Source organism: Perca flavescens, chromosome 3, assembly GCF_004354835.1.
Source record: "Perca flavescens isolate YP-PL-M2 chromosome 3, PFLA_1.0, whole genome shotgun sequence".
NCBI lineage: Eukaryota > Metazoa > Chordata > Actinopteri > Perciformes > Percidae > Perca > Perca flavescens.
In genome coordinates, this window is record NC_041333.1 from 34,952,099 (window position 1) to 34,965,918 (window position 13,820).

A 13,820-nucleotide genomic window follows, 5' to 3' on the forward strand; every position below is an offset into this window, starting at 1 on the left:
AAATAACTACCGTATTTTCCGCACTTAAAAGCGCACTTAAAAGCGCACTTAAAAGCGCACTTAAAAGCGCACTTAAAAGCCTTTAATTTTCTCAAACGACAGTGCGCCTTATAATCTGGAGCGCCTTATCTCAAGGATCACTGTCACGTTGACAGGACACTGCGTCGCTGTAACCTCGATTAAACTTCCACTCATTCGCGTTTTATAACTTTAAAGCATTAAATCTTCAAAATATACAGCCATGCGACACACCAATTGAAAGCTTAGCCTCTAATGATTAATTTAAGCCCACATACAAAGCATACGATGATTTATAGCAGTTACACAACTGTTAAAAAGTAACAGAAAATAAAACAATTCAGCCGTAATCTGCGCAGGTGTCGAGAGTGCATCCGTACCTGTTTTTGTTGTCCTTTCAGCAACAAAGTGGTATTTTGCCCAAAACTTGATTTTCATAAATCCCCAAGAGTCCAAGGAAATGTAATATCCAAGCTTTATATTCCAAAACTATCTGTTCGCCTCACAATGTTGAAGTTTCTGGCCGAATCACAACGGAAAAACGCGAAACAGTTTTCCATTCCCGCACTTGTTATCGCCGCTAGCTTCTCTGCCCAGCTCGCTACATGATCGATGTGGGCGTCATCGTATTCCCGAGCTTCTAAGCTTTCGATTGGTAGCTCATATTAGCCAATCGTTCAGGTTTGCCTCTGATATGGCCAATGGAAGCGGACAAGCCGATGACAACAGGGACCACGTTGAGACGATCGACATTTTCTCGGACCACTTAGATTTAAATGCTATAAGACCCGTCTATCTTTTTAGCCAATGAGCAGACAATTCGATTGATATGCAATATGGGCATGACATTCATTAACATTAACAACGTTACCATGGGAGTGAACAGAGTTGTCAGAACACTTAATAAAGTTTGACTTTATCTGACTGTTTTGTTGACATTCCCTTTAGCACAGCTCCATCTAGTGGATGTATAACGTAACCCCAGTCAAACGTTTGACTGCAGTATCTTCTATTCTATGCGCCTTATAATCCGGTGCGCCTTATAGTGCGGAAAATACGGTAATTTAGGAAATGGCCATAATGACAGCATTTCCCAACATTTTAAGATGACGGGGGTGTTCCTCCTCAGATTTCTGTCAGCATATTTATCTGATGAATGTCAGCGTTGAACTGAAACGTTACAGATATATTTCTTGGTATTAGCTGCTGTCTTAGGAAGTGGAGAGAAGTTCAAAATGTTTGTCTTAGTTAAGTGGCTCTTTGGGTGTGTTCATGCCGGCTGTTGGAAGTTGTGTATACGTTTCTGTTGTCTACTTGTTGAAATGTAGTCATATCCCTTATTTTTATATTTATGGCTGGCTTGTTTTTGCCGTTTGCTTTATTAATACTTTGTGATTTAAAAATGTTTTTGGTGATGTTTTTGCGTGGACTAGCTGTGTGGATCCAACTAAAGAATATTTAACATTCATAAGCAGTGTATCAAAATGTTTTTTTTAACACACTATAATGGCATAAATGAAGTAATGTAAGCGGATTTAATTTTTTTTGTTAACTAGAACTCCTCCTTTGGGCATCCATACGTGGAGGCTGCTATACAAACAGATAATGAATCAAAAAACATTTGTAATAATCTAAAATGTCCTCATAGTGGAAGTTTTAACTGTTGAGAAAAACTGTACATTAATAAACACTTGGTGTATTTATAGCTGTGTACAGCTGCAGTAAAGTGTTTTCTGTAAATGTTAATATAATGCTTATACATTTTAAAGCGCCCATATTCTGCTCATTTTCAGGTTCATAACTGTATTTTAAGGTTGTACCAGAATAGGTTTACATGGTTTAATTTTCAAAAAACACCATATTTTTGTTTTACTGCACAGCTCTCTCTCACTGCTGCAGATCCTCTTTTCACCTGGTTTCTGTTTTAGCTACAGAGTGAGACCTCTTTTCATCTTCTTCTTCACTACTATCTTTGATTGCACTTGCACATGCTCAGTAGCTCAGATGTAGATCATGTCAGCTAGCTACATAGACAGTAAAAGAAAGGCTGTTTCTCCAACTTCGGTCAGTTCCAAGGCAGGATCAGCTGGGAGACTTCTAAATGAGGGCCCACATGGAAGTAGTTCTTTTGTAGATTATGGTGAACTTGTGTGTGTTGTAGCAGTGCTTTGCTATTGAGAACGACTTAGCAACGCTACGAGCTAACGGTTGTGGTTAGCCAGCTCATTTCGGACTGTGACGTCACAGTCCGAGCCGATTTTGACCAGCTCACCCGGAGACTGAAGGCAGGACACATTCAGAAACCGTATCTCACTCAGAACACCATGGACGGATTTATTTCGAAGTTTGTATGTGTGTGGAAGCACCAGAGACACAAAATAACACCCCTAATCCCAGAAAAAGTGTATTTTTTTCATAATATGGGCACTTTAAGTTGTATACTGTATACCAAGCACATGGCAGCTGTTATCGTCTAGCCACCGTCTCTCTCTCCTCCACCACCCAGAGCACGGCCATGCTGACATCCCGTCCTTCTACACCTGTGATGAGGGTTTGTCGGCGCTCACGCAGGAGGGCCAGGCCACGCTGGAGAGGCTGGAGGGGATGTTAGCCCATTCAGTCGCTCAGCAGTACCACATGGCCGGGGTCCGAACCGAAGAAGCCAACGCCGAATTTGAAGGTTTGAGTCAAACACACACACAGCGTGGTGATGGAGAGACTGAAAACGAACGATAACACCACATTGATAATGGACTAAAGTCAGATATGTTGGACATTTTTCATTAATCTTCTTTAAGAAATCAAGAAAGGGGCCCCATCTTTTTTATGCAACATAAGAGTTCCTGTTTAAAATTTGAAACCTTTCCTTTTGAATGGTAGAAGCCATTTCAGATGACCATCCCTCAAAGGAAGGAGATCGCCACTCGCCAGTAACCTGACTCCGCCAGATTGGATCGCTTCGCATTTGCTCGGCATATCCATCTGGGAACTTTCCGTTGGAGAACTTTTGGGAAGGGGCGGAAATCCTGGTTAGCTGATTGGATAAACCATCTGTCTATCACCACCTATAGTTGGTGATAGACGGGGCCAAATCAACCAATCAGATCAAACTCTTGCCGAAACCAGTCGGGAGAAGAGCGAAAACATCTTTTCCTCCGAGAAAAGCCTCCAGTGCCGTTTTTTTTTTGCTCTTCTTTTAATGAAGGAATACTTTCTAATTCTGATAAAACTCGCTGCGATAGCTACGCTCATCTCATCCGTGGAAGCCGCCCCGTTGTTTAGACTGAACAGTCGCTTCTCGTTGCGTCACACCTAAACCCCGCCTCAAAACCAACGCTGATTGGTCGGTCGTTTGGCGAACGGCTCCAAATTTTTTCTTATCTCAAGATGCCAGACTGATCTGGGAGGAGAACTGGAGCTCGCCAGATCAGGATGCTCTCACGAGACTAACTCGCCAGTTCATTAGAATGAATCTTTTTTGCTGTCAGCATTAAAAACTTTAGGCAGCTTTGTTCCGTTGCTACTTAACCTGATGCAAGTTCAGAGCAACTGAGTAGAGCCAAGAGAGTCAATAATCTTTTTACCAGAAGCTATGAAGCATGAAACAAAACAAAATGAATGGGTTAACGTGCCGTCTTCCATACACCACGTGCAAAATAATGATGAAACTGAAGGAAACGTCTATGTAATTTACTGTTTGACTAGTGAAGCCTGTGTACTACGTTAAACCAAGCTAATACAACTCATTTGGTAATGGCGTCAATGTAACGGACGATCATTAATATAAAATAGTCGCGCAATATAGCTTTAAAGGCCCTGGTTTCTTAGTTCTTCTAGCTGATTAGACCTCTGCTCAGGTTAAAGGTAGGCCGGAGCATAGATGGGAATTTATTACGTCACAAAATTCATCTACCAATAAGAATGATAAAGATGAGGCGGCCTCTAGCTCACCCAGTAAGAGCGTGCGCACCATGTGGGCTCAGTCCTTTGCAGCGGCCCGGGTTCAACTCTGACCTACAGCCCTTTGCTGCGTGTCATCCGCTGTCTTTCTCTCCCCCTTTCCTGTCTATCCACTGCCACTGTCGAATAAAGTGAAAAGTGTGGAAAAAAAGATGTTATGTGTCCTGCCCTAACAGGTAGACCAGAGCTAACTGGATGCTCAGGAAGATGTCAGTCTATCAGTTTATACACACCAACAGAGTCCTGGGAAGAGGTCTAATCAGCCAAAGATGCTTTATCTGAATGGGAAGGCAAAAACGTGTATGATTCTTGCAAATTAGAGATGGTCCGATACCATTTTTTGCTTCCCGATACCGATTCCGATACCTGAACTTGTGTATCGCCCGATACCGAGTACCGATCCAATACCAGTGTGTCATATATTTTATTATGTTTTAACAGCTGTATACTACTATCCCTGTATGGATGTGATATGATTTCTATCTTTGTGAAACATGAACAAACACAAACCATGAACGCCACAGAACTTTCTTTTATTGTCCACTTTGACAGTCAGTTATAACAGAAAAAGAACATAAATAATCTATTTTAACATAGATTTTCTTTAGGGCTTTATTACGTGGTATCGGATCGGTGCATAAACTCCAGTGGTTCCCGATACCGATACCAGCGTTTTAGGCAGTATCGGAGCCGATACCGATACTGGTATCGGAACATCTCTATTGCAAATACACTGAAACGGCTGGTAATCGGAAGGCATTTCTAATTGGGTTGAAGACTAATAAGGAAGGACAGTGAAACCATAACTTATCTTTCAGTCATAGGTTGACTTAGTTTTGAAAAAAGCAATGTAAACGGGGAGTATTCAGACACATTGACTTTCATATTTAGTCACAAGTCACACATCCTTAGACTGGGTAAACCCAGCCTGAGTTGATTTCGCCTGTACGTTTATCTATCCTGCTTCCGTTACAATTTTGCGGGGACCAATCACAAACTGGCTTATCCACCTGGCGCGCTATTGGCGGGTTTAACACGATGACGATAGAGAAGCAGCTTCTTGTTTACATTCAACATGGCGGCCGCTGAAGCGCAGCCACCCGTTGATGTCGCGGTTGTCACCAGATCGTTGGTCTGATCTGATTGGTTGAAGGACTATCCAATTCCGTACAGAGTTATTTGAACTATGCCCGTTGATCACGCCTCTTCTGCAGTAGAAAATTCAGAGCAGACTCCCCAGGCTAGTGTTCAGTCTTAAAAGACTGAACTTGGTCTTGTGATAGCCAGACTACATCACCCTTCCTCTTGACCCAGTTAATCAGCTGCCAGTAAACTAAGGTTCTAACAATTCCCCATAAAAATGTTTTAAAGAAGGAGGGTCTAAGACACCTTCTGCTTCTGTTTTTTTGGAAATTAACATTTGGTATTTTGGAAGCATAAAGTCAGTATAAAAATATAGAATTTAAAAGTTTCGTACGTTCAAAACTCTCGAGAAATTTAGCTTGAATATAATATGTTGGTCCCTTTTTGGTTCTAAACAAGTTAATTTGCTTAATGTTGAACTGGGACTTAACTCTGTTTTACCTTGTTAAATTTAAAGGAGCTTCTCACTTGTAGTATCTAGTAGGTCACACAGAGAAGACAGATATTTGTATAAATATACAACATTTTATTAATATTTCTATAAAGAAAATATTGTTCTACATTTTGTTTTCTGTAGCACAAATCTGCTGTGAAAGGGAAAAAGATGATGGCAGATTTTACAAGGTTTTGTTTTTTTGGGATGCAGTAAAAAATTTGAGTTGTTTTTTTTGTTGACAGACGGTATGGAGGTGGATGCATCAGCGATGGAGGCCGGTCAGTTTGAGGATGCGGACGTTGAGCACTGGTAATGAAATAAAAGATTTGACCAGTAGCAACAAAAGACATATATTTGTGAAAACGTCTTTGTTAATAAATGTGGACGATCAGATTGTGATTGTGAGCGGTCTGGTTCATTTGTGTGTTATCTGACTCTCTCTCTGTAGAGGGAAGTCATCCCAGTGGCCAATCAAAGCACCAGTGTTGCATCATGGGATTGGAGGCGAGGACAGCAGCACTTCTCTAAAGCTCTTACTTGTAATCCTCTCACTAGTCTTTTTGAAGCTTCTTACATTTTCTCTTGTGTTGAATTGGAGCTCACATGTTGTATTGTGTTATTGGCGTTCTGGTCACCTTCATCTTTACTAATTTGTCCAAGTCATATAATTAAAGTGTGCTGCATACAGCCATGTCAGCTAATGTAGACCATTGAGGTGCAGGCACAAATATCCAGATCATGTTGACTGTAGAAGAAAAAAAGCTGAGTTTGTTTTGTACCTATCGGATTCTCTGCAAAGGAGAGTTAATGTCTTTGTATGAAATTGTCAATAAATGCATAGTTTTTGTAAGATATTCTTTTGCTTGATTTATTAATTAAACTGATGTTTGAAAACTCCACTATACATTTTTATTTATTTTTATTTTTTTTGTTGATACAACCCAAAGGGCTCGCACACCTAAAAACAATTAACAAACTGCAACTCCACTTTTTAGTGTCTTTAATCTCCTAGGTTTGGTTTTACATTTCTTTCTGCATTTACAACAGTGAGCTGCACAGCATCTGGACATTTTAATGATTACCTTCTGGATAGCTTCTTAAGAGGCCAAATCACACAGAAAACATTTTGTTTATATTTCATAGTGGCAAACTATTTATGAAGATATTTTTGTATTTATTTGCCCGGGTCTTTAGATATATTTTTCTCTATAATTTCTGCCTCCAGTAAAATACAATAGAGGTGACTGGTGCTAAGTTTGTGGCACTCACAGTATTGAAACATCATATTGCAAAAACGCCACATCTCTTTTCTGAAACGGTGTCCCCGATCATCAGCAGAACACATTACTACCTTATTTTATTTTGTATTTGTATGTATAGCCTGTAAGTAATGCCTGTGGAAATTATTGAAACTTGCAAAAATGTAGAATAAATGTAATCCATAATTTCCTTAAGTTTGGACAAGCACATCCTTTCTTTGTCCTCCTTAGCTTCTTTGTGGCTCTTGTGTCTCTTTGCATTAAATGCATTGAACCATATTTCAATGATTCTCTGATAGGCTGAGTTATATTATATGCTTCAGTAGTATGGGTTCCTTTCTTTGGGTGGGGTACACATGTTTACAGCAAATCAGGCTACTGTAAGGACACGGGATGGCAGCTATTTCTTGTCCAGCAGAGATGTGAAATAGTGAGGTTATGGCACAAGGAAAGGTTGACCGAAAAGACAATTATCCCCTGTTGAGATATGTCAGAACATTTTCTCTGACTTACATGTTATAAAATTCATCAAGCAAAACCATATTTACGGAACAATAGAGGATATATGAAATGGTTAAAAGTTAACAAGACTAAATAGCTAAATGCTAAAGTCAGCATGTTCACATTTGTTAATTAGCACGATACACAAAGTATGTTTGAGGCTGATGGGAATGTCATTACCTGCAGGTATTTGGATATACGATATTGGACACATTAAAATGTCGACCTGATGATGGTGTAAGGAAAAAAAGTCAAAAGGTCCCAAACCTTATTTCAATTCATCCTGACGGTGACATGAATATCTGAACCAAGTGTCATAGCAATCTATTCAATGGTTGATATATATAACCTTCCTTGGATTATGTTTAAATGCATTGTATCTCACATATTGGCAAGTCTTAAATTGACATTTCGTATTGTCTCACGTGTAAAGAGCTGTGTTTTTTTGTATTCTGCTTGCTTATAACAATAGAAAATGTGATATTTTCCACTAAAAGCTAAGAATAAGTCAGTAGAATTCATCCTCTGGGAATCATGAATATCTGTACAACATTTTATGGCAATCTTTGTAATAATTGTTGAGGTAATTAAGTCTGGACCAAAGCAATGGACTGACAGCCCTACGATGGAAAAATTACTTTGAAATCAAAGAAGATTCATATGTTGAGTAACCTTTTTTTTTTATAGACTGGGTAATAAAGTAAATGCCCTACTGCACACTATTTAAACAACAAAAAAATTAAAAATCTTTTTTTCAAAATGGGGTATGACAAAACAGTAATTTAATCTGCCTTTCCAGTTTTTACAGAGAATACAAAGGCACAAGTTAAATCTGTGCAGAGCTAACCCAAGACGTGTGTACAGTACATTCCTACAATGTGCTTGGCTCTGGAATGTCACATCAGGTACAAACATTAATCATTTTTCTGTTAAGCACTTTGTAACTTTGTTAAGAAGTGTACAAATAAAGTAATATCATACTTAAGTTAGAACATTTCATAAATCTCATCTTTCCATCGTAAATGTTGATTAATTAGCGAATTAGCGTGAAGTGAGTTGTTCCATTACACAAAAAACTTGGTAACTTATTGTAAATACAATACTTTTTTGCAGAATTTCACACTGACATGCTGTAATCTGCCTAAAAGTCATGCAAGTACAAGGCAAACCTTTTGTTAGTTATAATGGTAGATCTACTAGGACAGACATTTGACATTTACAGTGTGCTTTTGGAACAGTTGGTGTTGGCTCTGAGGTGGTGATCCAAAAAAACTAAGTGTTCAAGTGTCTAAAAGGTTTTAAATTGAAAAGAACTCAAGCATCGCAATGGCTTTTAGTGTTCAACTAACCACCTCGTAAAGTCAAGATAAATGGTCCATCAATTTCTGCATGCCTTCTTTAGGAGATCTATCTTACAAAAACACTATAATTAGAGTCTTTAGTTTTCTTTTCTAGCTTCTAAGATGTGCTCTTGAGGTCTTGAAGTCTTTAAAAAGAAAGTGCATATCAGTGCTGTTCTTCTTCTTCTAACTCGTGGTAACTGAAATCAGCAGTGGTGTTAACAGTGTATCGGTTACAACATCCCCACATCTGGGTTTAAAATGCTGCCAGGCCGGCGATGCTCATGCCCTCTTCTTGGTCTCCGGGGGGAGATGGAGAGCCGATGATTTTATCGACGGCAGGGGGACGAGTTTATCAAACAGCAGCACTGAGCTCATCATACCTGGAATGGCAAAAAAACAACTTGTTGATAAAGCTGAAATCAATGTTTCTGAAGAACCTTTGGTGCCCTGCGGATACATAATCAAAAATAAGTTAAACTGTGGCCGGGTTAGCTCAATTGGTAGAGCAGGCGCACATATATAGAGGTTTCCTCCTCCACGCAGCAGCCGCAGGTTCGACCTTTGCTGCATGTCATTGAGGACCACAATGGAAATAAGTCCTGGACTTTATTGTGTTTTTATCCTCGATTGTATTAGATGTCTTTTCATGTTCATGGCATTCTTGATACAATTAAATAAATCAAATCAAAATTCTACCTCTCTCTCTCTCCCCTTTCATGTCTTCATCTGTCCTGTGAAAAATAAAAGGACTAAAAATGCCCCAAAAATAATCTTAAAAGAAAAAACAAGTTAAACTAGTGGTTTCAAAAAGTAGGGACCAAACAGCTCAGGTGTGAAAGCAACCTTAAACTCTTCAAGGGTTAAAGATTTGTCTAACTTCAGGAAGTCCTGCAGCGTGATGGTCAATAAAGTCCATTTCCATATTCTTCGACATGAGTTTTAAAAGTTAACTGCAGATCCCCCTGATATCTGTATGCATCGGTGGGTCTTACCCAGCAGCGGGCTCAGCCAGTAGACCAGAGAATACTCCAGGAAGGAGTTTCCACTGCAGCGAAACTGTGTGGCGAAGGCCAGCGCCGGGTTAAACACGGCTCCTGTCACGCTTCCACCTGGACACACACACGGACACACACACGGACACACACACGGACACACACACGGACACACACGGACACGGACACACACACGGACACACACACGGACACACACACACACACACACACACACACACACGGACACACGGACACACACACACACACACACACACACACACACACACACACGGACACACGATGCTACATTAGAGACAGTTCTGAATGAAATAAATTTAAATGATTAAAGATGTTACTATTCTATATGTTTCTAACTGTCATCAAATCCCATGAAAACACCCAAACCAACACTGTGTTTTTCCATCTCTCGATACATTCTGACTTCCTGTCTGTGAAAATGTAAATCTTCACTTAGGTAAAGGTACTTTATTGTCACATACATGTAGTGAAATTCATTCTCTGCATTTAACCCATCCCTCAAGGGAGCAGTGGGCAGCCAATCACAGCCCCAGGGACCATCTGAGCCAGTGACTGGAGAACCTAGTACATGTTTTTTGATAGTGGGGGGAAACCAGAGCACCCGGAGGAAACCCACGCAAACATGGGGAGAACATGCAAACTCCACAGAGAAAGGCCCCAGAACAACCTGGATTCAAACCCAGGACCTTCTCGCTGTGAGGCCACAGTGCTAACCACTGGGCCACCATGCTGCCTGTAGGAACTTTTAGGGAGTGTTTAATGTGCTCTGTAATTCTTAGTAGAAAGATGGAGATTGCTTTATGTTCACCAAGTTCAAACAGCTGTGACGCATCAAGAAGAGGACATGAGATACACTGAGGTACATTCATTCTATACAGGTTTTTGCTTATGAAGTGTGTTCACATTGAAGTTGTTGCTTTCCTTTTAGAACAAAACTGAATAATTACAATATCTTCTAGTATAGTAGGTGCAAAACGTGTATGATTTGTATGTATTATATATGTATGCAAAGATTAATCAGTGAATCGATTAGTTGTTAACTATTAGCATAAGTTAATCGGCAACTATTTGGATAATCTATTAATGAAGTTATTTTTTTTTTTTAAAGATAGAAAAGTAAAACTTCTCCAATATCTTAAATGTTGAAAGTGTGGTCAAAAGACATTTGAGGACGTCATCTTGGGCTTTTGGGAAATACTGATTGACATTGTTGTCAGTGTTATAGCCTACGCACATCAGGCTTTTTTTTTAATCTTACTTAGGCAAAGTATGTTTTTAATCACAAGTAGGCTATCATAACAACAACGCAATTTTTAACAAAAGCTACTGTGAAATCAGACATTTTGGGCTGCAACAATCTCAAAAAAAGGCCACGAAATCCTGGAAGGACTTCCCTTGTGTGTTTTTCCATGCGTTTTTGTTGTTGTTGTGGTGGTGCGTGTAGGCTACTCCTGATTTTGTCAGTCATCTCATCTCTTATATGCCGTGTCTCTATGATCCTATCCTGTCCTATTCATGGTAGCCTAGGCTACTTGTGGACATTGCACCGTCATCACGTGCTGTATAGGGGGGCCCGCCTTGATAATCCTGCATAGGGGCCCGGTTCGTTACACCACTGCTCTCTTATCTCTTGTACTTTGCACATTTCTAATTTCAGAGTAAAAAGCCACAGGACAAAGTCCTGATAAACTGAGAGTGGAGCAGAAGAAAGGAGATAGGGCTAAATTAGCAGCTGTTGGTGTGATCACAGGCTAAGGAAGAAAGCCTGTCTTACCTAAAAGCTCAAGTTTGTTGTTCGTTTGTTGTGTTTTATTACATAGATTATATAATAAACTGAAGAAACACAATTCTGCTGCATGCAATTCGAGCCCTGCTAAAGTGCTCGTGAGCAAGACACTGAGACTCATCAACAAAGACAAACCACAAAGTAGAGTAGAATCGGCGTCGTACCTGCATAAACCACTGTCGCGATGACCGCAGCTACCGCGTGCACGCGGTATTTCTCCTCCACCGATCGCGTGTGGGTTATAGCCGTCTGAACCGCAAAGGCGCATGCGAGCTCCACGGCTGCAGCCTCGGGCAGCGGAGCATGAATGGGGCTGATGCACCGGTAACCGTGCAGCTTGTGTCGCACGTGCAGTCCCGACAACCCAATACCCCAGATCACCGGCACCGCTGCTCGTGAGGCGGCGGCCGCGGCGAACTGGCACGCGATCCGCCCCACGGCGCAACCGCCCGAGAACCTGGCGCGGTACGCGTGCTCGAGCGTACCGGAAGGGTTGCCGATAGCCCCGCTGAAGGTGAGCCCGTGGACCACGGACGCCAGGTACGTCAAAGTGAGCGCGAGTCGAGTCTCAATCCCGCCCACCTCGGACAGCAGCTTGAGCTCGTGCGTGCAGCAGCACAGCTGGAAGGTGGACACGAGCTCCGCCGCGTACACCGAGAGCCCGGTGTCCGCGAGGGCCCTGGACAACAACCTGCGGGTCACGTCGCTCAGCGCGACGATCCCTGCGAGCAAACACAGAGACACTGCCACGTCCGCAGTCATGTTCCCGGCTGATCTGCGCTCTCTTTTGGGGGGGGACTGTCTGTGCCTTCAGCCTGCTGGGAGACCCCGAAATGTGCACTCAGCCGCTGATGTCTCCCCTTCCCCAGGCTCTCTCTATCGCTAGATCTCGCTTCCTCTGGCGGATGAAAGCCACGGCTCCGCCGGGCTGCTCCTGCTGCTGCTTTATCCCGCAGGATGCGGGGTCCAAACGGGAGCAAATAGGCTTCAGTCCCGGTAGCTCACATGGTGCAGATTGCGGAAGTCACTGAACTCCGCAGTTTCTTTTCTCCTCCTCCACCGATTGGCTCCCTTCTTCTCCCACCACACCTCCTCCCTATCTTCTACACCTCCCATCCACACTCTTCTACCTTCACTCTCTCTCTCTCTCTCTCTCTCTCTCTCTAAACTTGTCTCCCCCCTGTCGTCTCATCCCTCTCTGTTCTCTCATTTAACTCCCAATACCTGATGCAGATTTAGCCCACACCAGTTTTTTTCTTGATATTTTCAGCCCTTAAATGAGTTGTGTGGGGATTTTGTGGACATTGATGTGACAAAATACTAAATAGTGTGTCTGTTGGGCAGCAAACAAGTCTGTCAGACAATGTTAAACTGGTCCGAGCTGAAACCTGGTCTGTGATGCTGTCATGGAATTAAATAGTTTAAGAATAAGTATTTTTGTATGTTAAGATAACTAATAAGTGATGCATGTCATGTATCTGCTTTCCTTTTTGTTCTTAGTATCATTTTCCTCATTACATTAGAACCCAAATAAACCCAAAATGCATCCAGATTAATTAGGAAAATAACTGTAACCTTTATTAAGTGTAGGCCTACAATTAGAAAACTGTAGAGATATATGTTAATACATGAAATCAGAAATCACTATGAAAACCATAAGAACTTGGTCCCAAGTTTTATCGGTTATAGTTATAACCTTTATTAAACAGACAACCGATTATAGACTGAAATAGACCGAGGTATAATAAGAAGTATGTAACACTGACAACACTGCAAAATACAACAAATATAAATGCATAAAAGATAATTCAAATTCCTTTACATATAATTAAAAATAAATCACAAACATTTGATTTAAAACATCAGTATGGTAACAGAAGATAAAATGGTATTAGTTAAAATGATTTGAAAAAAAGACCTTACGTGAAAGTAATGTTGAAAGTTTAATTACCAACAATATCACATAACAGCCCCCCCGGAGAATGTGTGAGTTTTGCTGAAAAGTCTAAGTGAGATCTGCAAATTGTGTTTTATATGTGGTGAAATGGTTTAAGGTATTTTTTATTTTTTATTCTTTATTTGATTGGGACAGTGCATGTTAATAAACAAACATGGAATACATGTTGACAACAGACTGCACAATTAGCTAAATTAGTTCAGGCAACTGAGAACTTTGTTCAGTCAATGGGTTTTAGTGTTTTAGCAATCGAGAAAAACTGTATTATAATAATAATCACTGGGTATTTATAACTTTTGGTATTAATGTCTTTTTTTCCCCCATCTTATATTTCACCTCTTGTTCTTTTATATTTAATATCATTATATAATTTAATAATTATCAGT

General features: G+C 40.7%; 2 protein-coding genes across 3 annotated transcripts in view; one reads left to right on the forward strand and one right to left on the reverse strand.

Annotated features, from left to right (window-relative positions):
• clns1a (chloride channel, nucleotide-sensitive, 1A) overlaps window positions 1-6,456 on the forward strand; it is a 14,841-nt gene extending 8,385 nt beyond the window's left edge. For both annotated transcript variants that reach the window (XM_028573787.1, XM_028573789.1), the window contains 3 exons: window positions 2,525-2,698; window positions 5,800-5,866; window positions 6,006-6,456. In XM_028573787.1, coding sequence (XP_028429588.1) covers window positions 2,525-2,698; window positions 5,800-5,866; window position 6,006 — 242 coding nt within the window. In that variant the 3' untranslated portion in view covers window positions 6,007-6,456. The remainder of the gene's footprint in view (window positions 1-2,524; window positions 2,699-5,799; window positions 5,867-6,005) is intronic.
• A 1,574-nt stretch (window positions 6,457-8,030) lies between these two features.
• Window positions 8,031-12,570, reverse strand: aqp11 (aquaporin 11). The gene is made up of 3 exons (XM_028571652.1): window positions 11,642-12,570; window positions 9,653-9,769; window positions 8,031-9,040 (listed from the first exon to the last, which is right to left on the reverse strand). The coding sequence occupies exons 1-3, from the start codon at window positions 12,237-12,239 to the stop codon at window positions 8,940-8,942; spliced, it is 816 nt and encodes a 271-aa protein (XP_028427453.1). The 5' UTR covers window positions 12,240-12,570; the 3' UTR covers window positions 8,031-8,939.
• Between the last annotated feature and the right edge of the window lie 1,250 nt (window positions 12,571-13,820).

Coding starts and splice junctions, on each gene's coding strand:
- aqp11 (XM_028571652.1), bottom strand. CDS start 12,239: ATGACTGCGGACGTGGCAGTGTCTCTGTGTTTGCTCGCAGGGATCGTC. Junction 9,770..11,641: donor CGCGACAGTGGTTTATGCAG/GTACGACGCCGA, acceptor GTGTGTGTCCAG/GTGGAAGCGTGACAGGAGCC. Junction 9,041..9,652: donor CTGGCTGAGCCCGCTGCTGG/GTAAGACCCACC, acceptor TTGCCATTCCAG/GTATGATGAGCTCAGTGCTG.